The sequence below is a fragment of the Cinclus cinclus genome, chromosome 10 (assembly GCF_963662255.1).
Source record: "Cinclus cinclus chromosome 10, bCinCin1.1, whole genome shotgun sequence".
Classification (NCBI taxonomy): domain Eukaryota; kingdom Metazoa; phylum Chordata; class Aves; order Passeriformes; family Cinclidae; genus Cinclus; species Cinclus cinclus.
Genome location: NC_085055.1, coordinates 11562503 through 11589220, shown reverse-complemented (window position 1 = coordinate 11589220; position 26718 = coordinate 11562503). Strand labels below are relative to the sequence as shown.

The 26718-nt window shown below is 44.4% G+C and overlaps 1 protein-coding gene across 2 annotated transcripts in view; it reads left to right on the top strand.

Moving 5' to 3' along the window:
• Positions 1-25963, top strand: part of FGF12 (fibroblast growth factor 12) — a 138395-nt gene extending 112432 nt beyond the window's left edge. For both annotated transcript variants that reach the window (XM_062499104.1, XM_062499103.1), the window contains exons 4-5: positions 16984-17182; positions 25845-25963. In XM_062499104.1, the coding sequence (XP_062355088.1) occupies positions 16984-17182; positions 25845-25963 (318 nt within the window). The remainder of the gene's footprint in view (positions 1-16983; positions 17183-25844) is intronic.
• Positions 25964-26718: the final 755 nt, after the last annotated feature.

Below are 26718 nucleotides of genomic sequence, written 5' to 3'. Positions count from 1 at the left end.
GCAAGAGCCACATCTCTGCACCACTTCCCAGCTGCTGCAAGGGTTGCATACAGGAGGTTTGGAAAAGTTGAGGGGTTGGCTGCATAATTGAGGCAGCAGGACAGGACACTCCTTTTTTGCACTAAAATTTCTCCCAGGCAGAAAGAGAGAGGTTTGGCCAATGCTGAGGTTTCATCCAGGGTAGCAGAAATCCCACACAAGCAGCAGCTGCACATGTGTAGGCAGCACAGTATATACAAATCAGAATATTTAAAATATAGCATGTATTCAACTAATCGAGCCTTTTTCTGCAGCACCTGTACATTACTGATGCACTGGGACATGCTGAGTATCTGTGCCTGCTGTGTGTGTTCCTGTTTCCTGTGGGGGAGTGACAGGAATGGATAAGCCTTAGCACAGTGTGACAAGCACTCCCACATCCCACAGGGCAGCAGGGATGGCATCGCTGCAGGGTCACCCTGCTTGTCTGCAGGGGGATTAGGGCTGTGGAAGATCCCCAGCAGCCCTGCTGGCTCTCAAGGTGGCTTGAGAAGAGCAGAGCCTGAGTATCTGTTTCTGCAGAGGCTGTTTCCCAAATTTCTGCTATTTTCACTGAGGGGAGGTGATAAGGTCTGGTTATGTATCATGAACTACACATGTGAGAGCAAGGGAGGGATGGGAGACCTCTGTGCCATCCCATGGTGGGCACAAGATGCCCTGTTAGCCCAGACTGGACCAGTTCACAGCTCCTAGTTCTAGCGTTGTCATGTGGGATTAGGCTGCCAGCCAAGGGGCCTTTATCTGTCATTGCTCTGTGCGGGATTCAGGATTGCAGCAGAGAGAGGGCAATCGATGTGCTGGAATCAGTTGCATGAAACTTGAATTTCGAGTGTGCAGTACATCAAAGATGGCTTGCTGACTGCTGGGCTCAGGCTCTCTGTGTTGGGTTGACAGAGGCCTTGGTGCTGTCACATTCTTGCTCTATCATGCCAGCAACATTTCCCATGGGAGAACAATGTCTCTTTCTCATTATGCTTGAAAAGCCCTATTCCTGTCTCATGTTTCTATATGTTGGAAGTTGCCAGAGAAGTTGCTTCTTGCAGTCAATCAAGGTGGAAATGGAGGGGAAAAGTGTCTAAATGTTTATAGGGCATAGTGCCTGTGACTTGTGCCTGAAGGACCTATCAGAGTATCTGAATTTCTAGATTATCTCAGTTATCTAAAATTGTGTCTCAGAATCAGAAGCTTACTGTGTGAAATAAAACATTGGAGAACAAAGGAGGAATGGGAAGAGGAAGAAAAATATTTAACATTATGAATGAAAGGAAAGGGAAGAAGTAGGTATGATGTGTCATTGCCCATGTTGTGAGACTAAAAGAGACAAGTTATTGGGGGATTTTAGAGTAAACAGCCATCCTGAAGAGCATGGGAGAGAGCACATCCCTTTCCAGTCCAGACTGCCCTAAGAAACGCTCTTCAGGGTCATTCCTGAAAGGGCTATTGTCAGATATGATGGAGATTAAACCACTGTGTTTCCCTGCTGTTCCCAGCATATTTCTCCCAAAAGTGCAGTCAGTGCAGTTGTTCTGCATGGCCAGTGAATGCCAACGCATATCCCCAGTGCTCTGTCCCTGAGTGCACACCTTCAGCTTTCAAATGGCTTCTGGAGCTGAGGGATTGCCTGATACACTTCAGGAATCCCCAGTTTCTCCCTGGTCATAAGATTTGCATCAACTGTTTGGTTTCAGCAGTTTCTGAGTATCTAGCTACAGATTTTGCTAATCCCACAGTATTCTAGTCACTATCTGCACAGATTTGTCCTTTGTCCCAGCAGTGCAAAGGGGTGGGGAGCAGCTTAATACTGGGGGAATTTGCTTCATGAATGATTCGTGCTGGGATGGCCCTAATCCTGTTCAGTTCAAAAGGAGCAGCAAGAAATTGCACGTTGCACAATTAGAACTCTTAACAGGAAGAGGCCCTTGAAGCACTGTGACCACCCTACCTGTCATCACTTTTTCTGGTTTATTCACATGAAGTCAGTGCACATCACAGCAGCCCATCTCAGGGCCTTTTGAGGACCCACAGGTGAGAGGGGTTGTGCTGGTGAAGCTGTGAGCTGCATCTGGCTCTGTTCTGGCTTTTGATCACCAGGTGATGCATGTGTCAGAGCGCAGCAGTGCGCTTCGTTGTGCTGCCTACAGGGACAGCAGCCCACTGCTTGGAGCACACGGTGTTCAGGAGTTTGCCACATTGATAAAGGGAAAGCATATCAGGCTTTGACAAGCTACACTAGAGGCTGAACGTTGTCAGCTGGAGAGTACATGCTAGCACATATACCGCATGCATAAAAAGCTGTTTATCTTTGCAAAGGGAGAAGCTGCTGCTGACGATAGGGAATTCATTTCCATAGACCTTTCGGGGCTTTTTGATGTGCGTGTGCTCGGCATCACTGCCGAGTGACTTTCACTTTCCCAAATGTTGCGCTACTCCTGCTAGAGAGAGAAAAAAGATGGGGCACAGCAACGCTGTGCCTCGGAGCCAGGGATCTTGGGCTGAAAGGTGATGTGGAATGGAGCTTTTGGGGAGTGGATCCTGCTCTGTCTGGCATACCACTGTCTTCCCGTTCTATCCTGAATGCAGTAGAGGAAAGCTTTTACAGTGAAAGCTAGGATTCAGAAATCCAGATCCTGACTCTGACACAGCCTTTTCAAGGATCTTATGCAACTGACCTCATTTCTCTTAGTCCATTATCTCCTCACCACGGTGGGACTTTCTTGTTGGATCCTTGTGTGAGTGCGATAAATGGAAATATTCAGTTGCTCTGCTGGTAGGCATCATTTGTTTACCTACAGGAACAGACCTCCACCCTTGCTTGTAGCATTATGGATTTGATCCTACTTCTGTGAACTGCCTGTGTAAATGCAAGTATGGCATGACACACAGAAGAAGTATGATGGTCAGAATTGGTTTTGGCAGTTTCTTGTCCCTATAAAATACCGGGTTTTCTTTTGTCGTTTCCTCCCAAACACCTTGAAATCTCAACAATGGCGAATTCTGTGTGGGCCGAGACCTGATGGGCACCAAGCTGGGCAGCAAAGTGCAATCCTGGAGCTGCTCTTCCAATCTGAGCCCCACCGGGGATCCTCCATCCTGTAATGTTTCCCTGAAGCCTCTCCTGGCTCAGGCCCTTCTTGTCTCTCCTTGGGGATCTACATCAGCTCCCACACCCAGCTCTGAACACAGAGTGCCTGCCACACTTCTGCAGTCCCACAGGAGGCTGGGTGCTTTGCCTAAGCACTAGGACACCCTTGCTGGCCCCAGCAGGCACAAGCTCCCCACTGCCAAGAGCAAGGAGGTGCTTTCACTGCATTTTTCCTGTTCCTACACCTTTCCCTTGGTGTTATTGCCAGACTGCCAATCTGGCAGTGGCCAGCAGTGCAGCAGTTCTTTGGTCATTTTTAATAAGTGTGTTTGAAAGAGGCTGCTGGCTGGAGAGGTGTGGAGGCCCATCACACAGCATGCCTGTCGTGAGCATATGTCTGCTGTCAGGATGAAACCCATGGCTCCAGCTGTGAGGCTGCAGCATGGAGAAGGTGTTCAGCTGCCCATTAAAAGCAGCTGATGGATCAGTGTCGCCAGCAGACATCCTCCTGTGCATCATGACCAGTAGTTAGTACATGGGGTTGTGCTGTCCTTTTACAATAATTCCTTCTTTCATCGCCCTCTGCAAAGGTGGCTTTGCATACAAGACCAAGAGCGAAACCATAGCTCATTACTTGTTTGCATAATTGCATTCTGCTACAGTGTAATTTGGTTATGGATGTAATTAAATGATCAAGGGCAGCAGTAGGGCTCAGGACATAAGTGGGGGTGAAAAAAGGCCGAGAACTTTAGTGCAGAGTACCACCCTGTTGGCCAACTTTAGCAGCTCAGGTCAGTGTTTTTGTGGCCCTGCTGCTTGTCCCTCTGGCCTCACAAGATGTATGTGATGCTTTTCAGATGTCTTTTCCCATGGTTGTGAGGTAGCCAGCAGTGAGGTCATGGCTGGCTGGAGGGATGCAGGTGCTTACATCATTTGAAGAGCCCCCTTGCCTTCCTGGCAGAGATTTTCCACAGGAGTCCCTCGAGGCCGTTGACTCCTGAACCTGATGCCTGTGTCTGTAGGGACTTTGGGCTGGATTTTGGCTGGAAAACAGAAAGTTGCAACTGCTGATGCAGGTGTACTTCAAAACAGCTTTGTATTTTCTGGATCATATAATTTGTGTGGGAAAGAAGTCAAAAGGTTATAGAGCTTTGTTGTTTTGTAGTAAGGATAGAAACAATTCGTGGAGCCTAGCCTGTTCCACACTGCACCCTCTGTGTCCTGCTGCATTGGAGCATGGATTGTGCTGCTCTATGGCATCTGCTTCCTGAATGTGGACATTACTTGGTGCACAGACTTGTCTGCCCATTCACAAAATCAGGGAAAGAGGGAACCAAAGGCATTAATGTGTGCCAAGATTTGTAATAATGAATGTATGTTCTTGAAAAAGGTAACTGAAAGTAAGTCATGCAACAAAGTTTATAGGAGTTGAGCCCTTTAGAACAACCTAGTCTATCTGCTGCCTTCCAGAGCCTGATATGAATAAATAATTTCATGGCTATTATTGTGAATGCTGCTGATTTTGAGTCACAGTTCCCACAGTATTAAACCCTACAGCCAGTTCTGCCCTTAAAGAACATTCTTTCTGCAAGGGCTTTGTATCCGTGCAAATGTTATCTTCATCCTCTGAAGAGGCTGCAGTTAAAGAACGGCTTTTGAAAATGTGTAGCACCAGGATTATCATGCCTCGGTTTTTTATCAAATGTACGCTAATGAAAAAACAAAAGAACAAAACCCAAGACTTTTCAATATCAAAGCTAAATTTAGAAAGCAGACTTTTTAAAGCATCCTTGTCAGTTGAACGTTTATTTTTTAATGACCAGCTTAAAAAGCAAAATCTCACAACTCTCATTATTTTTCTTTTGTGTCTTACTTGCCTCATATTTTTTGCTGCCCTCTTCTAAGTAAAATGATCCCCATGGTGCTCTTACTTTCTGAGTGTTCATCTAAGTGCAGTTGCATGTATTTGTGAATTAGCAGTTTGCTAATGTGCTTTGCCTAGGTCAGTTGAGATGCAGTAGTGTGGAACTAGTAAATAAAAACCTGTGATTTGATAAGCATTCTACCACTTGCCTGACTGAATTTTTGCTTCACAGGTTTTCGCCTTCCAGATACTTCTGTGTTGTGCTAGATGGTGATGGTCATTCATGGCTGCACTGTTTGTGACAGGATGGGCTGGCACACCTTGCCTGTTGCTGACCCGAGTGCCATAGGTTGTGGGGCCAGAAGTGACTCTTCAGGTCCATTAGTATGAACAGATCATCACAGTTTTGCCAGATCATTCTGCTTGCATGAAGTCCCTGCCTTTGGCTGAGGTTAAATCAGACACTTTGGCACAGCTTATCTCTGTGGGTTTCCCCCAGCACCAGAAGTTATATTTCCACAGGACTTGTCATCTTCTCCATCTCCGTTGTTACGGAAGTGATCGTATAAATTTTAATACAAACATTCATGATTCAGTGCTTATTCCTAGAACAGAATGTTTAGTCCAGCTTTAGGGATTCTTAGAGGATCCAATTGTGCTCATGTTGCTGCACTAATGATTCAGGACGTAGTAACTAACAGATGGAAACTAAGAAGTATTGCAAATGTTAAGAAAGGACTGTTGTGCCTGTGAGCAAATGGTTTCCCCTTTGTGGGGCTTTTTTGGTTCAGTGGAGCCTTTTTCCCTCCCCCAGTTTTGTAATGGCACAGAAGAAAGCCGGAATGACATGTTTCTTTTCCAGTGATATAGTCAGGACAGCTCTGAGATTTCCCTCCCCCTCAGCATGTTTGCTGGAACATATAAACTAGATTTCTTTAAAATTTATTATCTTGAGGAAAATATTTCAAACCTTAGAAGAATCCAGCTGTGACATGTAGTAAACTCCAGACTGTGTGCAAGGCAGGTACTGATTTCCTATAGTCAGGCTTACTGCTGTTGTGTTGTTACTATGGCCAGTGTAGCTGTTTGTGGATGTTGGTGGCAAGTGCTCTTTAAAAGGCTTTGTGTTACTACATCCAGTGTGGCTGAGGCACTTGAGATCATAAAGGAACAACCCGAAATGTAAACTCCACATGGCAGAAGAGGACCTTGTGTACAGCCCCCACCCAGGTTACAGTGGGCTGCTCATGTCCCTGCTTTCCAGAGAGCATACAGGGCCCTCGGCCTCTTTTAAGAGCACTGACATTTCACATCATCACATGCCTACTTTATAATACCCCACTGCAGTAAGCCAACTATCCCAGCTATCTCTGGCATTAGTGCTTTAGTTAGACCAGGATTACACTTCTGGAAAAATCTCTCCAGTCACCTTCGCATACAGCTCTTTGGTTTGCACTGCAGAGTGGTTCAGGCTGTGCAGAGTAGCTTCACTTGTGGATGAAACTAAACTGAAGGGTTCTCTTTAGGAGTGCCCCTAAAATACTACATAGTCAGACCATGGGACCGGGTGGCAGCTAGACCACACGGAACCCATCCTGAAATGTCTACAGCTCCAGCATCCAGCCCTTGCCACCAACAGTTTCACTCTATGCATTTGGTCCTGCAGTGTAAACACAGTCTATGTAAAAAATAATCAAATGCCTTCAGATCTAATTGTAAACCCTGGATCTCACTGAACCTGCATGCTGCAATAAGTAGCTACAAAGTGAAAGCAGTAATTTTTAACTGTGGATTGCTCTGTTGATTTTGGGTCATATAATTTAAAGACATTTGCACAGTCTTCTGTATACTTGTCCCACAATAAAATGGTCTCCTGCTTTACAGTGCATTGTGCCAAATAGAGTTAGTGTGTTACATTACCCTCTCTAGAGTGACTATAGTATCTTAGTTTGGAGGTTGAAGTCATTAGTTGGCTTCTGAACAGGATCAGATGCCAAAGCTAATCTGTGTTCTCTAGCAAAGTGTGCAACAGAGTGAAAAATTACACTATAGCCACTGCTGCAAAATCCCTTATGATATACTTCCATCTGTGTGATTCCTGGGAAGCAGAGCGTCACTAGAATGGGTCAGTTGGCTGCATACACTGGAACAGTCAGATCTGAGCTGTGGCATAGTTTGGGTCCATTCAAAATGTTTGTGCATTGTCCATGGGTTATTCCACGTCAAAAGGAAACTAACAGATAAAGAACAAGTCAGGTTGTCAGCATATACATGCCATGGAAATCCATTCAAGGTATTAATAAGCCCAGTATTGTCTGTGAAGTTGTTCTGGGCTGTGAGATTTGTCAGCTCATTCAGTCTGTGCATAAATACTGTGGTCAATAGGTGGATGGAAATTCTGTCACAGCAGAGTTGGTTGATTTTTTTTAATTCTCAGAAAACCAGTGAATAAATATCTAAAAGCCACAGAAATGTGCCTGCACACCCTCCACAGTCTTCTTTTATAGTACTTGTCAACTTGCCTACCTACCTACCTACCTTCACTGGGGGGATGGGATGATGAGCAGAGGGGTGTGAAGTATCACCTGAGTGTCACCCTGGCAGATATTAAGTGAGCACCATGGACCTTCTTTGCTGGCTTTGTCAGCAGAAATGCTGCTGGGGCCCAGCCTTTGAGGCACAGGTCTCAGAGGGTTTCCTTTGGCTCTCCCAGTGGGCAGCAGAGCTGGCCTCCTCCCAAGAATATTCTGTGGTCCTTTCCTTCTCACTGTATAGGCACTGCAGCAGTGGGGTGGGAAAAGCCACATAAATTGTCACACTTCATAACATTTCATCTTGGTTGTAAGAACCTGCTGGTCCAACACCAGCTCACCCCAGCCTCAGTTGATGCTTTAGACCACAGAACTTTGTTAATTACCCAGTTGTAGCCAATCTGTCAGTAAGCTGTCAAAATATTCATATTCTAGCACCACTCATTTTCAAAATGGATGTTTCAACAGCAAAGAAATTGAATTTCCAGCCCTGGTCGTGACAACTCTGAAATTGGTTTAATGCAGGAGAGATCTTTCCAGCATTAAGAAAGATAGGGTGCGTTTCCAGTGAGTCTCATAGTTTGAATTTAAAGAGTCAAAGCAGAGAAGCTTTGATCAACATCCCAGGGCTGTAATAGGGCTGGTGAGCTCCTTGGCAAGTCCCCTTATCTTCTGCCCATGTGACGATGAATTACACAGAAAAAATAAGTGAGCTACACAGAAAATTGAGTTGAGGCTGTTTTCTTCCCTCAGACCTGCACTTTGTGCAGGCTGTACCATTGGGGTGAGAGCAGGACAGTTTTTTTCCGTGTGTTAAAAACCATAAAGCACTTGTAAGACTATTCTTTGCAAGAGCTGGGGCTCATTCTCAGTCCTTTTCTTGCTGGTATTGTTATAATTGCATTATTTCGTTTATGTCAGAAAGAGAGAGGTGTTTGCCTAAGAAACTGAACTGGAACTTGGTTGAAATTTGTTTTTCCACTCAGTGACACCTCCTGTTTGCAGAGCACCTAGCCAGCCATCTGGCTTTCAGTGCTCAGGACCTCAACACAAAAATGTAGAAATTATGAGGTCTACCCTGTCCTCCTGTCATTTTGAGGGCATTTTATTAAACGCTCAAGGCATTTATAGTCTGGTTTGTGCCTTTGAGGATGATTTTAATATAAATAATAATGTGATAAACCCAATATTGACTGCTTATTTTCCACTAAAACATTTCTTTTGACTATCAGAAGAAAATAAGCTCATGTTTATAAATGCATAACCATTACTTTAGTTTATACATTGTAATTATTATCAACAAAAATAGCAGGATCTCAAACATAACCAAAAGCAACAAATCAATTTATTCTGCCCTGTGCTCAGACTCATATTGATGCCAAGAAACAGAGATCAGAGGTTCAGCGCATCCCATCTGGCTGTGTTTCTTGGGTTCTTACATTATTGTTTTTCTTTATAGTTATTTCAGGCTTTAGCAGATGAGGCAGTGCAATGCTAATTTAGGAAATCTGTTTTTCTTGTATGCAACTAACATATCTTCATCTAGTGCCATCTTGTCTCATGATCATTATGTCTGAAAGCAAAAATGTATTCCTGGATGGTGTTTTAGAGTAAGCAGAGTTGATGACATTGTTAGCAATTTCAGACACTTTGTCAGGAAAACAGAATGTAGAGAAAACAATAGATGAGTTTGGATTCCCAGGTTAGAAATTATCCTGGGGTTTCACCAGATCCCCAGGCTGCCAGGAATTCAATACCAGAGACAATGGTGTCAGGAAAAACCCCTTTTGTGGGAAGCAGTTGTTTTCTGGAAGAGCAGTGCTGCACTAGATGGGCCAAGTGCTACGTGATGTGATCACTACTCCAGTTCATAGCAATCGAGATTTTCAGAGGCTTTAAAATTCCAGCTTGAAATAAGATCCAAAATCAAAAACCAAATCAATCAAGTAAATTATATTTTAAAAAGTAGGGATGAAAATTTACTCTGTCCAGCCATGAATTTGAATTTGGGGTCCATCATTAGGAAAAAGTGAAGCAAAGGGCAAAATATGTGCCTTGCTCAGTGTTCCACATGGGTGAGCAGCTTGATGTGCTGGCTTCTGCAGATCACACTGCCCACGGAGCTGTGCAGTCACTGGTACCCAGACCTTACTGACAGAGCCTGTTCTCTCATCCAGTCCCCCTGGGCTCTCCAGGGAGGTAAGGGAGTGAGCAGCTTGGCTGGAAGAGTCATCCCCAGTTATGTTCTTGTCAGCAGTCATTAAGCTGAAAGCTGTGTTCCTGTGATGATTGCATGAGCAGCTCACCAGAGGCCAATGCAGTGAGTTTGGGCACTTTATGAAGTACTTGGTGGCAGTGTGCCTGCATAGTGGACTGACCAAGAGCTGAAAGGAAAAGAACACAATACTAGCTGTGGTGGGATGGACAGGTCTGATTTAGGATCCTCACAACTCATTTGGTTTGTAGCCAGAGGGAGACTGTGGTTTGTGTGGATCTGTGTGTGCTCACTGTGGCTGAGGTAACTGGTTTATCTGGGGTGAAACAGGGCTCAGTGTCTTGCAGAACCTACCACTGGTTTCAGTCAGTACTCTGCTGCATGCTGGGCAGATGTCCTTGCTGCTGCAGGACTCCTTGGGCATGTCCATGCTGCAATCACACCTTTGTCTCCAGCATTCCTCAGTGATGGTGACGTGAATAATTTAATCAGTCCTTGAACATAAAAAAGTGCTTTAGGACAACCTTTGTCTGCATATAAAGATCCACAGCCTAATTACAGAGGCTTGTCCAGCACTTGGGTTTTTTTGCCTGTCTAGGAATATTGGGTCAGCTCACAAGACTTAGCAGATCTGCACTCCACTTCTTGTATGGGTGTTTTAAAGGGAAGCCAGCTGAACAATTATTTACCTTGAGTACAGAGAGTTCCCACAAAAGTGAGGGCAGATAGCCCTTTAGTTAAATTTTCAGAGGCAGTAAGTTAGGTGACTTGCTAATGCTGCTTCCCAGTTCCTGGAGCTGGAGAACAGGCCTGCATGGATGATGATTTATTTGAAAATGTGTTCCCTCCAGCCCACAGATGGTCCAGGCGGAGTCAGAATGCTTTCAGATACCATATTGCCTCACTGTACACTCCCATGTAGCAGCTTGTTATTTTAAAATGTATCTGCTCTCTCCTACTTCTAAAAGGCCACCAAGAAGACTTGTCACCAATCTCTTACAGAGCTAGAAGGGGGAGGAAGAGTGGAGTGTGAAGAGTAGAATATCACCTGCCATCTGGACAAAGATGTGATGAGATGTAAAGTTTGGATGCACATTTGCGGTTCTTGATCACATGCCAAGAGAAAGCTCAGCTACAATTATTTTAAAGCATTTCCAGACAGATAAAACCCTAGGTCAGGGGGGAAGCTACACGGAGGCAGGTGGGCACTGAGCTGCATCGGACTCTGTGCAAGGCATCTCTGTTTGTGGCAGTGCTGCTGAGGTCTGCACAGGGCTTATCCTGCAAATGGAATGGAAACCTGTCCTGAGAATGAGAGTATGCCAGGATCAAGTACTGTCATATGGTCACAAATTCCCAGATACTCAAAAAATGGTCTCTGAGCTTTCAGGGGTTTAAATGGGAGTTGGGCACTTGCATTTCATCTGGAAGCCCAAATGTCTTCAATAATCCAGTGTCTTGCACATCAGTATCAATTTCAATACTGAATTTCTCAGTGCTGTTAGCATGAGAGGAGTGTGGATGAAACCCTGCCCTAACTGAGGTCAGTGGGGAATGTACAATGGTCTTTACTGGGTAAAGAGCACCATAAAACAGATGCTCTTCTATAATGCCATCCTTTTCCCCAGGATGGAACAGCACTTATACAGACAAGTGAACACAATTCAATCATTCCGTGCTCTGCCTCCGCAGCAACAGTGAAATGCCACTGCTGATATCTGTGCTGATATTTATGATTCCTACTTAATATGTTTTAAATGAGTTGATGAACTCTTCAGTATTAACACTAACATCAGTAAGTATCTGAAGCCAGAGTCTCTGGGAGGGAAGCCTTGCCATGCCATAGACTATGGTGCAGTTTAGCTTTTATCCCATCTGAAAATCTGGCTCAGTAATTGTGCAAAACATAAAAGAGAAACCCATAAGTGCTGTAAACAAAGGGAAACTGTTACTCTGGGAGTGTGTTAGATATTTCAACACTCATAATTAACATCCCTTTCCTAAACTGTGGTACAAACTACTTGCAGAATGGGTTTTTTGTTTTATTGCTGCTAGTTTCAGTGACTAAATTTATTAAGTCATTAGGTTTGCTTGTGGATGTGTGCATTTGCTCTTCTCCTTTGGGTTATAATAAAAGGAAATCTTGGGGAAAAAAAAATCTTTATTTATCTGTCAATTTTGGGAATGTGTGTAGAGAAATGGTGAGCAATACGAACAAAGCTGCCCAGTCTGGGGGAACACTGAGTGAGCAGCTGGGTTTGAATACAACAGCAGCCTGTGACAGTTCCCTGCTGGCTTTCCCTGAGCATTGCACATGGAAACCTGTCACCATTTCTGCCATGATGTGGGGACACCAGGGTTTTCTGGAGAGCAGATTGCTGGCTCTCATGATCAGAATCCAGAAGCACCATGCTGTTGCTTACTGGGGACCCTTTTTTTGCACTTCCTGATTGAGGATGCTTAGTGGCAGGGATGCTCCCAGGCTGGTATGGCAGGGGCTGGCACTGTTTTCTTGAGCAGCACCAGGGTTGTCCACTGCCCTGGCAGCACTGTAACTGCACAAAGGCTACAGCACTGTTGGGTTAGCATTTTTTGAAGGACCTGAGATCTCCAAGGGTGTCAGTGCATCGCTGAATGCCTTGCAGCTTCCTGCCCACAGGTTTGACAGCAGTGCCTCTGCACTAATGTCTGTGGAACTTCTTCAACTTTACAGAAATGCAAAGGAGAGTCCAGTCAAACTTGCTGTTTTCAAAGAGGTTGGGTTAGATCTATCTGACCAGGCCAGGTGAAAGCTGAGGTGGATTAGGAAAAAAATCTGCCCTGTCACAAACCACTGCCAGTCTGTTGAGGTGAGGGATAGATGGACCCAGACATTCCCAGCATCTCCCAGAGGAACCAAACTAGCTCAAGTGATGCAGAAGTTGGCTTGTGCCTGGAAGTCACTTCCATTTTTCCAACTCCAGATGGCAGGTGACACTACTGGGATCGAGGATAAATGAAACATCGTGGTTGTCTAATCCAGATATAACTTCTGGGGCAATCTGTGGTATGATATACCCTCCCTGAGCAGGTCTGACACACTGAATCCCTTCCAATGGCAGATGCATCATTTAGCTCCTTTTGGTTCCAAGTGACATTGCATATGATCTCCCTTTTTTTCTGTGTGCTAGCTTCTGTGTTGGTTTTTTTGGTTTTTTTTAGACTGTGAAATTTCAAGTAAAACTACAGTTTGCACAAAGCAGACCTATTTTTTGTTTTTTTCAAAGCAAATCTAATTACTTTTCTTAATACAATTGCTTTTGTTCAAGGGAGTGGATTGAGATGCAAAAAACAAGTTGCAAGCAGATGCTAATAATTTTGCATGTAAATTACTAATGTTTCTTTTGCAAATATTTCATACTGGTTTTTAGTTAAACAATTAAAAAACAAACTGCTTTTCCAAGCCGCTTTCAGTAATATCTGTAGACACTTAACAAAATACCTCAGGCTCTAAACCTCCAAGTGGTAAACAAATCAATGTATTTATTTACTTTGTGTGAAAAAATAATTCAGTCAAAGACATATTTCACATTGAGTTAAATTGAGAGAATCTTTTTTGTTTTCTACCGATCACAAGCATACTCTTTAATGAGAAGAACTGATGGGCTTTCTGAATGAGCTGAGTTCATGACAGTCCTGGCGGGGGACCTCTGTGGACTTTGTGCAGAAAATAGAGTCACTGTTTATTTCTTTGTTTAAAGACTGAAAAAAGACTGGTGATTAAAAGATAGAAGCCATCTGTCCTCTCACTGTCTTGTATATGGTCATGCTATTTCAATCAAGGAGAGAGGTGGAAAAATAATTGAGTGGGACTTGTTATAACCTTGTTTCCAAAGGTCCCGCAGCAAGTGGGGAAGTGGTGTTCATGACCCCAAGGCTTTACCATAGCATTGCCTCTGGGGCAGGATGTCCTTATGTCCTGTCAGAAGCATGTGGGGGGCACAGCCTGAGGATTCCTTTGCTGTGTTTACCCACTCTTTATCTGAGATGAAGAGAGAGTATTGGACTCCCGGTGTGCCCATCTAGCACGTTTCATCAACAGTGAATTTGTCTTATAAACAAAACCAAACAAAAACCCTAAATTGTTCATGCCCCAGAGGTCTGGTTGGTAGATCAGCGATTTTTTAAAAATATCTTCTATTATCTCAAATTTCTGGGAGTGCTGCAGTGCCTGCTACAAACTGCTTTGTTATTGTGAAGCTTGTTATGCTCACCTGCACTTCTGTCTTTCTTCTGAGCTCATCTCAGCCTAAGACAACTGGAACACCAGTTCCCACCTGATTCAGCATAATTGCACAATTAATTTTGACAGTGAAACTTGTAGAGAGGTTCTGCCATTAATATCCCAGTAGCTTTTTGTTGTTGGTAGCCCCAAAGCTGACAGCAAAAGGCTTGTGATGAAACTACGTGATGCAGTGTAGCTGAAGGCTGGCCATGGGGCACCAAGAAGACAAACATAAGGGTTTGCATGTACATGAGCTCTAGAGGACACCAAAAAGCCTCAGGCAGTGCTTGGGAGAGCGGCCTGTGTCCTGCTCCTCTGCCCTGACTCCTCTCTGGTTATATGGTTCTTTCTTCATCCTTATGCTCTCTGCACAGAGATTTCTGCTGCTCAGACATGTGGGGACACTGGGACATGTCAGTTTGGTGGCAGGATGAGCACTGTCCCATGGGTGCCTGTCTCCACATGGCACAGTTATTGCTGGTGAGATGATGTACATAAGAAGAAGGGTAATAGTGGATAAACCCAGTATTATTTAACTAGAATTTAGCTGTCAAGTCTGTGGGTTTTCTAAGCTGCTGAATGGACTGAGCTGGGGTATTCCATACTAGTGTTGTCATGGTTCATATCCTGAAGTGCTGTTTCAACTGAATTATGGGAGATGAGGAATCAACCAGCCAACTCATAAAAGGAATGGGATGCTTTTGTTTATGGGGGAACATAAACACTTAAAGGAAATCAATAGATTTTTCTTTATTTTTTTAAAATCTTCATTACTTTGATGTCTTCACATGAATTTGCTTTAAAATAATGTAAGAATTTTGGTGTTTTATTGGTACAAGTGGGTATACAATACAGCATCTTTTTTATGAACTACTTCTGTGTGTCATAAAATATTATGCTGCAGTAACTTTAAAACAGATATTGAGCTGAAAACTTAATTTGCAATAACTTTTAATTAAAATATATATATATTTTTTCTTTGCAAAACTACATTTTCAAAATGCATTAGCTTTTATATTTCTTCTTCACTGAAAATAGTCTTAGTTCCATGTTTAAGTCAAGTTGGGAGCTGTCTTTCACAGCCTGCCAACTTCTTAGTCCCCCTAAAGGAAATTTTTGCAATAAGTTTTTACTGGTGGAGTAATGAAGGCGTGAGGAAGGGGATTGAGTTGTCCAGTTTGGTTTGAGAGCTGCTGCCTTGCTGGGCCTGGTGCCAGGGAGTGCCCCTGAGCCAGCAGTCGAGAGGCAGCTCCTGCAAACCCAGCTCCCAGGTGAGCTGTGTGCCTTCCCAGGCAAGACAAAGCCTGGAGATAAAGGGCAGATTTAAGGAACACTTAAACACTGTTCTTTTGGGAAGCTACTTCAAACACCATTTTATAGAGCTCTAAGTCATCTAGATCTCTCTTAACTTGTTTCACTCTCTTTTAAAAATATTTATTTCTCTGGCAAGAAGCAATCCCTTAGATAAGGCAAAATGGCCTGTTTTGCTGATGGTATTTTTACCTGTGTGGTGCTAATGATTGATGCAAGATTCACGTGTGCAGCACAGCTCTGTGCTTTCTGCTGTGCTTTGTCTTCTGTAGCTTCAAGGCTGCCAGTCTCTGTGGGTCTGTTGCACACTGGATTTATTGTCACACCAGCAGCCCTTCATATAACTCCAGATCACTTGGGAACACATGCCTGAGTGTTGCTGAATGTTCAGAATGTTTGCTCTTAAACAGGGTCTGCAGTAAATACGTGGCACTACTCCAGATGCTGTTCTCAGATGTTGGGCATGGGTTTTCCATTGGCAAGGCTGGAGAAGCTCCCAAAGATTTGAGAGTGGTGACGGTTTGGGAGGAAGCATCACTTGCCTGTAGAAGCATCTGCCTTCACTCACAGGCCTCAGAAATGCCTTGTCTGGAACCTGTAAGATGAGATTTTTTTTTTGCTGAAAGAGTTTTTCTTCAGAAAATGAACTTTCATTGTGGCTTGAGCTTTTTTTGCAAGAATAGTTTTTAGAAAATCGGTGGGAGAATTTGTGTTTGGCCAGGATAAATTTTCTGTTCAATATCAAAGTCTGGGAACAAAACCCAACCCACTAACAAGCACATATGAGTCACTGAAGGTTTGGGAGCCCACTGTCACAGAATCCCTGGCCAGCCAGATCTTTTAGAAGAGGTTTAATGTTTCTCTGTTGTGAAAATGTTGAATACTGGAACATAACAAATAGTTATAGTCTATAATCCAAAGCTGAGTGTAGTTCCATCCTGGAGACTTCATGCAAAGCCAGCAGAAGTGGCAAAGGCACAGCCCCTCCCACAGTCATCAGAGGCTCAGGGGATGTTCTGGACAGATCCATGTGTTCTCTGCTCCGGGGCAGGTGTGGAAATGCTTCTCAGTACCTGCAGAAATACTTAGGCCAGAAATCTTTAAAATTACTTCTTTCTCTTTATTGAAAGATTTTCAGGCTTTGTGCCTGCATTTCCTCACACCTCTTTTGAAATTAAATGCTTTACTTGCTTTTATGCTCTCATTTCTTTGGTTTCTCTTAAATGGTTCAATAAACTGCCCTTTGCCTCTAAGAATTTGAAGAACCCTCAATATTTTAGACAGCAAGCATTGTACATTTGCCCATCACAGGGGAGGTGTGCACAAAGCCAGGGGAAGGCATCAGGAACAGCAAGGCTGTCTCTGCTTCTCAGCTCTCTTTTTCTTTCTTTTGCTTTGTATTTCAGTCTAAATTCTGGCAAATTTCTGACTTTCCTGCATGTTTTTCATGCCTGTTCACTGTAGACTGTTTTATAAACCACAGCTCTGCTGGGGAAGGAGAGCCTTGCCCTTCAGCTGGGAGTTCTCTAGAAGGGTGTTGTTGCTGGGAACTGGTATTGCTAATGCCTGTTGTTTTCTGTTGTTAACTGCAATGTGTGCATAACTCAGTGATGCCTAATTTAAAAGATCGGTGATTAATTCTTCCATTGCTTTTTCTTCTTCTCTCTCTTACTGCAGGATGTTTTCACACCAGAGTGCAAATTTAAAGAATCTGTCTTTGAAAACTACTATGTTATTTATTCTTCCACGCTGTACCGGCAGCAAGAATCCGGACGAGCGTGGTTCCTGGGACTCAATAAAGAAGGTCAAATTATGAAGGGAAACCGAGTGAAAAAAACCAAACCCTCATCACATTTTGTACCCAAACCCATTGAAGGTATGTAATCTGCCCACTTTCTCCCTCAGTGGGGTTTGGGCAGGGGGAGTTAACAACTTCAGAGTTGGTGTTTCCTGTATGGGGGTGTTGGGCTTTGAGACCAGAAAGCAAGAAGACAAAATGTTTGTAGCACTTCAAATAAATGCTGTTAGCATTTCCTCTGCTTTCCTTCTAATCTCAAAGGGATTTCTTAGCTTTGGGATGCTAAAGGATGAATTTAAAATCCCAGCAACACAAGAAATTATTGGTAAAGAAAAGCAGCCAGCAGTTCCAAAGGAATGTGATGCAACAGTGATCATAATGTTGTCTTTTCAGAGGATTTTGCCAGTGTATTTCAATAAGTTTCCAGTCCCATATAGAGTCAGTTGAGACAGGATTTATCTCACCTGATTTTAGACTTTGGCACTCTGTTCATAGTAACAGAAGAAAAATGGGTCCTATCAGCACAGCTGTGGAAGTTCTTTATGTCTACCCTAAGGTAACTTAAATCTGGTTTTCCTCGTATGTAAAGACATCCTAGTTAGTCACTGGGGGGTAGAGTTGCTGCCCAAAGTTAGATGGGGTGCTGTCATGCCATGTGTCTTCATCACAGTGTGAGGCTTCAGTGAAAGTCATGAAGTTCTGCCCTCCTGCTGATGCCTGTACACTCTCAGAAGTGTCCCTCAGGCTCCTGCCAGAATATTTTTCTTTTTTTGGGCTGGCCCCTGATAAATGGAGAGATAGTGTAATAAGCCTAGTACTTAATGGGTACTAACTTGGTTTTGGAAACAACAATTCTTATCTCTTGCTTGGGAAAAGCCCTACTTTTTGATCCCCAAACTAGGTATGCCTTTTTGACCCCATCTTAGTCCTGCCATTGGTCCCCTTCAGGGACACAGTAGCCTGGGGCTGGCCTTGGCTGCACAGCTCTGTGCTTCCTCTCACTACCCCATGTTGTCTGTGGGAGAAAGTTTAAGCTGATGCTCTCCTAACAGGTACCACTCACAAGTGGTGGAGGCCACAGCTCACTCCACACAGCAGTGACCTTTTTAAAAGCTTCCCAGCTCAGGGGTGGGCAGTTGTGACTGTGAGGAAAAGGCCATCTGAAGCAAAGCATGAGAGAAATTCAGAGTTCAGCATTCCCAGAGTATCTGTGGCCTTTGCACAGGAAGTGGAAATGTTGAAAGAGCAGAGAATGGCCTGAAGCTGCTTGTCCTGTGCTTGTTTTCATCAGCTTCTCTACAGCCAGTATCCTTTTGTTGTTTATCTGAGGCATTAGTGGGATTGGTACCCTAAGCCCTCGTGTTTTGCTAAGGAATGGAGCCTGCTTCAGGCATGGGGTTGGTCACCAGCCTTGACCACAAGGAGAGTCTTTTACAAGCACCAACTTTCACAGCTGGGTTTCCACCTCCTTCTGGTATTTCTTTGCTGCCTAGCCAGGCATTGACACTGATCAGTGGGATCCTTTGAATCCAGGCTTCTTTTTTAATCTAGCATGTGTGGTGTTTGCTGAATGGCTCAATAGTTCCCTTCTGCATGCATTAAACTAGGCCATTCCCGTGGCTCTCCTCGTGGAAAGCCTTGCCTTAACAGAGCTGCCTGACCCACAGCAGAGATCTCATTCCAGCAAATGCCACTCTGGCTTTCATTTTGAATAACCCAACCCAGCCCAAGAGCTTCCCTTTCCCACAGTTGCATCCTCCCACACTTGCTTCAATCACAGCTGTCACATAACCTCCCGAGCGAGTGAGCGCTTTGGAAGTTGGCAGCCAAATTAAGGGCTCCTCCACTTCTTCCCTCCTCCACATGCTTTGCAGTCAGGCTTTGTGAGCTCTGCTGCATCAAAGAGCTGGCAGTCTCCCAAGCCAAGGCACGTGTCAGCTTCCCAAAGCATTCAGCTGTCTGGGACTGTGACTCCAGACGGAGGACTCTGTTCCCAAGCCGAAGATTCGTTGTAGGTAGCAGAGGCTTGCGGGGAGGGTTGGAGTAAAGCGCTCATCTCCACGTGACTTCTCTGCACCGCGTCCGTCAAAGTCCCCGTGAGCAGAGCTTGCAAGCAGAGATGTTACAGAAAAGGGGCAATTCCTACCCTGTTTTCACAGTTTCTTTCTCTTTGTTATGACTCCAAGGAAACACTCAAAGCACTCTCCTGCTGTATTTGCATGTTGGTTCTGCAGAATGCTGTGGCTTGCCCCAGTGTGTGGGCTTTGCTGCTTATTCTGGACACAGCTTCTATCCACAGTCACACCCCCAGGTTTCCTGTTGCTGGGTACCACCACCAGCATTAGCCCTGCCACGTGATGGCTGACACAGGAATGTGCAAGGAAGAATCTGCTCCCCCTGGGAAGGAAAAGCACCACATCTATTGCTAGGAATCACTTCACCTACCACTCAGTGGCAGTTATCTCTGAGATGAAACTTCCCAGTTGTTTCTGATGTACAGAAAAATTATGGAGCAGTTTAGTGAAAAGATCATTCACAGGGAAGGGAAACAGAAAAAAGCCCAGATTGCTCCCCAAGCTCATTTGATTCCTATTGCTTCATTCTGCTCTCTGAATTCAGAAGTCTCCTTGAAATGGTAAATGGACAGAAAACTAATACATAAATAAAAAATATCCTCACAGATAATTTCTAAATACTCATGGGAGCACATATGCATATATACACAATGGTATCTGTGTATGGGTGTGTGTTATCTATGGCTTTTATCAGCTATGGCTTTCTGCTGTGCTAAACTCAGTGTTTTGACTAATGTAGATTGGCAGGATGCTGGAAGTATTTTGTACAAAATTCGGTAGATACCAATTGCAAAAGTTTTGGGTTTTGGTTGGTAGTTTAGTGTAGGTAGGATTTGTTTGTTTTTGGAAATAAGATTAAGCTTAATCAATATGAAGGCACAAAAAACTTGGTAAGTAATAACAGGGGAGACATTAAGTTCCTCTCCCATCTGTGCACAGGCAAAGCCAAGGCAAACAGCCTGGTCGGCAGCAGTTGATTTACTGTGTGCTGCCAGTTTTGCTTCAAAACACACGTATGCAGCACATTTCTTCTGATATTTTTATTTCTGATCGCTGATTATTCAAGCTAAGTGAGCCCTAAAGGGAAGACATCAAGACTGAACTAGACTGCACAAGAAATGAGCTTGACTATAATTGTCACTTGGACAACAAGCAATCTTTTAGAGAAATTTTGTCTCTTTAACTGTCTGTAATGATTAGTGCTGGAACAACCCTACCATCTACAGTGCCTTTTGTTCTTCTAAATATCCAAATCCATCTCAATGTGAGATGTTTCCAGTCATTTAAATAGGAATGTTGCCAGATACTTCCTGTGGATGTGCTCTGTTATTTGTATTTCCTTCTCCTTGAAGACATAATTTTCAATTGTAACTCTCACAAAAAGTTACATTTCCTCTCTCTCCAGGCCCAAACTAGAAAACATTTGGGGTGGCAAATCTGGCCACAGAAGCAGAAAACTTTCTCCAAGTCAGCAGAGCAGCCCCTAACTCTTGAATTTATGGCGCTTCAGCCCTCATGATGTGAATGTATCTCAGATACAAAGGTGACCTGTTAATGGCTAGCCTGGATCCATTTATTACCACTGATGAGTATCCAAGCAGCCAGGTCTTTCCCAGTGTCATTCCTCAGGGAAATAATGTCCAAGTTTTGTTAAGGCAAAGTCCTCAGATGTTGTAAAGTACAAGACACTGTTAACTAGGAAAGTGCAGTAGGCGTCGTGAAAATGCTTCTAAGGTTTCACCTTAATACATAAAGCAGAGAGTCATAGGAAGTCTTGGGTTGGAAGGGACCTTAAACAGCATCTAATCCCAACCACCCTCCATGGGGAGGAATGCCAACCTCCCCAGATCAGGCTGTTCAGGACCTCATCCAGCCTTGCCTTGGACACTTCCAGGGATGGAGCATCTACAGCTTCTCTGGGCAACCTGTGCCGGTGCCTCACTGCCCTCAGAGAGAACAATTTCTTCCTAATGTCCAACCTAAATCTCTAATTTTTCAGTCTCCCTTGTCCTATTACTACCCGCTCATGTAAAATGTCACTTTCCCAACATCTTAAAAAAATAAAATCTCAAAATCTCCACACTCTTTAAGTCTTTGCTCATGCAGCTCCTCTCTTGAGTCTGTCTTCCAGGTGGGCAAGCTTTGGTATGTTTTCTATCCCACACTAAGTCACTTGTTCATCTATCAGGCTCTTGATCATCTTATTAGATGGCAAACATGATGTATTTTAATCACGATTTTGCTTGGCTTATTGCCATCCTGTGCTGCCTTACTTATCTGAACACAGTGAGATTCCACCTGGCAGCATCCTTCACATTTTACCACCAGATAGACACAAGCTCACATGCCTCTGAAATGCATCTACTGGGATTTAGAACACAGTAATTAGAGGCAGGAAACGAGGGTGCCTAATCACTCACTCCCTTGTGCCTCTGAGTGCTTCTGCTCAGGCAATTAATTCCCTGCACCAAAGCATTGGCAAATGCAGGCACTCGGGCTGATACTGATTCCCAGAGCTGTGGTATCTGTCAAGGCAAGGAGCATTCTCTGGGCTGCTAGCAGAGGATGTACTTCCAGGCCTGCCCAGATCCAGCCAGACACATCCAGGTACATGGTGATCCTGCAGGGCTGCCCACCTGCTGAAAGGCAGCTTAAAAAAATTTTGGTTCCTCCTGACTCGCAGTGGTCTGGGGCAACGAAAGACAGAGTGAAGATGGATAGATGGGAAATACATAATGTGCTTAATAAGCTTTTTGCCAAATTCTAGAAAGGAAATGGAGTTTGTTGCATCCCCTGAGCCTCCTCAATTTGCAGTGATGCCAAATGAGAAATGCTAGGGTCAGGACATAAAATGAAGCTTCCCAAACTCAGGCAGTCCCTGATGCCCAGGGTGATTTCAGTGTCATCATGTGGGTGGTGTGCCAGTGCCGTGTCTGGGAAGCAGAAATGAGAGTGGGATGCTGTGCCAGCATGTAGGCAAGAGTTTGAGCTGTTTCTGGGTGACAGGCAGCCCCTTCCACACCTTTGCCTTCAGGAAGTATGGTCCCTGCCACCCCCTTCCTCCTCACTCGTACCCTCAGTCTCCTTCGTAATTGGTGGGTTTGTGCAGATTTTTCCCTTGTGCCTGTGAGTGGCAGGCACTGATGGTTTGCAGGGGGGCAGACAATCAAAAGCCACAAGAACCAGACATGGGCACAGCTCCACTGCATTCACCCCCTTCCATTAATGCTTGCAGCTCTTCAGCAGATCAAGCTAACAGCACTTTCCAATTAAAGCATGAATATGGATTTGTTGATTGGAATCTGGGGCATAGGAGCTGATTATCTGATTGAAACTCCAGAGCATTAGCTTGGTTTCCAGACATTAAGGGCTGTATTTGGCTTGGTGTGTGGGTGTGGGTGGGTGGGAGAAGCAAGGCAAAGCAGGGAGGGAACTCTTGTTCTAGCTGAATTGCTCATGCTTCCAAAGCTCCTTGTGCTGTGTGCTCCAGCAGACCTCCCAGGCATCCGGGCATGACTGTCACACAGCTGCTGCTTTACCTCAGTGCAGGTGACAGGGAAGCGTGTCTATACACACACACATGCACACAGAGGGATCCCAAAGAGACCTGCCAGTGACTGCTGCAAGTCCTGGACCCCAAAGATGTACTCTCAAAGCTGGGAGGATCTGGGCACTCACAACAGTCCATTTGCAAACACCCCCTCCCCAGTCCGTGACTAACATCTCCCTGCGTGAGTCACGCTCAGACTTCCTCAGTACAAAGAGGAACAACCTGCAGTCCAAGAACCTGTGTTGCACAACATTTTGGGCTGTCCTTGAAGCCCTGTGCCTATGCAGATGTAGGTGAACACACCTGTGTGCCACAGTGGGGGTTTACAGACCCTGCTGAGCCATTGCCACAGCTCAGCACATGGGCACAAGCCTCTTGAGTAGGAGAATATCCAGGCATGTCTTGTGCATGGTGCCATATAAGTACTGTATACACTGATCCTGTAGGTGTATCTAAATACTGAAAATATGCTTGTCCTATACTGCTACAGATTTTCTGGCATGGGCTGTTGGCACAGCCTGTCAGGTACAGAGGCTTTGACAACTCTGTCTGAAAAGCTCAATGTGAGCAGTCTCAGCCATGCCCCACATCACTGTTTGTATCATACACTAAAATGGAAGATAAACTTAGAATTCCTGTCCTATTTGCTTGCTAGGTACAGGGTTTCCTTCATTTGTAGCTGCAAATGTTGTTTACTTCTGTAGCCTGGTTTGTATTCTTTACTCTGTGTGCCTTGCTAGCAGCTCAAGGTTTTTTTGCCCAAAGGCCGTGGTGAGAGGCAGGGAGTTGAGGAAAGGCAGCATGCCATGGTGCTGCTGCAGCATTCACCCATGCTCAGTCCTTGTGGTTAAGCACCTGGCCCAGCCTGATGGGTTGTTTGGGATGGGGGTTGGGGTGAGATGAGCTTGGTACATGCAGCTGTCTGGGGGAAGAACTCATGGAGGTCCCTCCAGCTCCAGCTTGGGACCAGAGAGGTCAGGATGAAGGCAACAGTGCACTTGAGACAAAACTTTGTGTATGGAACGTCAGGGGGGAATGGCAGGGGTACTGGGACAACACTGGCACAAATACGTAATTCTGCTGGGCAAGCATCACATCCGAGAATAAGGTGAGTCACAGAAATGATGATACACACCCTCAGTGTACAAAAGGATCTGCAGCTCAGGGTAGAAATCAAAAGGGCACAGGTTTTCCCCAGTTGTTAACTGTTTCATACTTTCTTTAGGATTTTATTGGGTAGTTTGCCACAACAGGCAAATGCACCATCACTGGGTTGTTGAGTGACACTCTCCAAGGTGTGAGGGGCAGCTCAGGGTGGGGCATGTGAGGAGAGGAGAGGAAAGGAAAGGGGATGTGAGAGCCCTTTTCCATCTGTTGCTTCTGTGCTACACATTTTCCTTGCAGCATGCAGACAGCATCCATTGTCTGGACCTCATGGGCAGTCCTGGCAGGGCTCATCCTGACCCAGACCCATGGGACAACTCTTTCATTTTTGCTTTCTTTTCTCTAATTTTAATGAAAAAGATAGGTCCAGTAGCAATAACAGTTTGCAGAGCAGTACCTCCTTTCAGCCTTGCTGGAAGGCCCAGTGAGTGTGTATGTTTAAACCGCTTTAAAAGCCTTGCATGAAAAACACTCTGTTGGAAAAGTAATATTTTTTCACTGCTCATATATTCAATTTGATATCTCTTCTATTAATACACAGTTGACTGCACTTTATCTCTGTCCTGTATTGTTGCACAGTGCTGTAACTGTTTATCTAGTCAGGAGTAAAGGTGCAGAGCAATGATGTCATTTTCAGCCTGCCTCTAATTGCTGGGATTTATTTGCAAATCAAGGGAGATTATAGATACAAGCACTTGCATTGTCTTTTCATACATGGGGTGTTCTGTTGCATTTCTTCAGATAATTTTTAAAGTTTTGTCCTTGTTGATTACCCAGAACCGAACCCTGATAGGTTGGAGCTCTGTGCCATTGTTTGTCATGTGACAACTTCACAAAATGAAGCAGTACACAATCATTTCTTCATTTCCTAATTTTTTCAAAGATCTGGACATGACATTAGCAGTCTGGACCTGCCTTATGTTCTCAACTCGACTGTGCCTGCCCTTGAGATGCCTCTCTCTTAAAATCACATTTGCACCCTGCCACATTTGCAGTGAGCTCATCAGAGATGCTCTCCTTGGTGTGAGCAGCCCATGCCCCTGCTCTGGCACACCTCACATGGCACAAGGACAGCCGTGAGGACTCAGTCCACATGGTGAGCTGGGTAAATGCTTTGTCCTGTCCGGGATGTGGGAATGAGCCATGCCTTGGGCAGACGTTGCCTTCTCCGGCTGTCTGGTCTCCAGCAAATACATTTTTATAGGACACACACAGCATAGCCAGGGTCTGGAGAGAAGGTGCCCTCCAGCCACCCTGTTCTCAGGTGTTGCCAGACAACCACGGAAAGCTGGGACAGCTCCTGACTTGCTGTCACTGAACTCATCCCATGTGTCTGCTCACAGCCCTGACCTTGGCTGGCTGGCTTGATTTACAGAGGAATAAATAGGAAGTGCCAAGAGCAGACCTTGGCTCTTGGCTGATGGAGCCAAATGGGCTTGAGTCACCACTTCAAATCCACAGCTCAACACCCAGAATGATTGCATGGCTCAGATGCAGGTGTAGTTTTGATTCAGGTCTCTCAAGGGCTTTTTTTGCAGGTCAAAGGCGAGGAACCAGGTCATTCTTGGACCTGTTGCTAGATGATAATCAGCATCTCAAGGCAGTACATGGTTCTGTGAGCTAAAACATATATTTTATTTATATGAATATAACATGAAAAAACTGTAAAGCGCATAAAACCTAGAAAATTTAATCCGTGAGCAGTCAATCTGCTGTTTCTCTCTGCCTTTGAAAGAATACAGAGACAAAAGCAAATGGCAGCAAGGGCAGGTAAATAGGTCCTGCTTGGTAACGGAATCTGCTGCTGGGTCAACAGGTTTTGTAAGTGTGGGTATGTGTGTGTGCTTTGTAATGGGGTTGGAATTCAGCATCATATACAAAGAAATAATTTATTATGGTCATGAGTGTCTGTGGCTTCAGGGCTGTTAACAGGTTTCTGTTCTGTTTGCAGTGTGCATGTACAGAGAGCCATCGCTGCATGAAATTGGAGAAAAACAAGGACGCTCAAGGAAAAGTTCAGGGACACCAACCATGAATGGAGGCAAAGTCGTTAACCAAGACTCGACATAGCTGACAAATACCCTCCCTTCTTCCAACTTCTCCCCTCCCACCCACCTACCCACCCCACCTGGTGAAACCACACTGAGACGATGACAACTGAGCAAGGCAGGACCTACTGGTAGTGGCTTGGAGTGTGAACTCCAGAATCTTTCTTTGTGTAGGACGTGAAAATCGAAACCCAGATCCTGCCTGTTGCAAGGTTTTAAACAACAACAACAACAAAAAGTGAAGAAAAAATGTTTTAAATCAGGACTCCATTAACATTTTCAAAAGCAAACTGTTTGCTCTGTGATCAAAGGGGGAAAAATCACATCTCTGCATAATAATAATAATAATAATAAATAATAAATATAATAATAACAATAATAATAATAAAGATGTTACCTTTAAAAATAAAACAAAGCTTTTGGAAAATTGAACTTAGCATATGATGTGCAGCAAACACATGGGAATTACATCCTGTGACTGTGCTTTTTCTGTCTTATCCTTTCACCTCACGTTCACACCACTGTTTTTAACATCCTTGCTTCCCTGGGGATGAATGAGATTTTTCACAAAGAAGGAACGTAGGGGTGCATTATGATTCTGTTTGCTCTGCTATCAGTAAAATATAGCCTGCCCGAATTAGGAGCCTGACAGTTATGGGCAATGAAGTAGCTACTCTTTATTCAGCCTTTTCCATCTACATTCAAACACTGTTTAGTTATTTGTTACTAATGTCACTCCATGAGTATGTTTGACCCAAGTCTGGCATTTTATGCCTT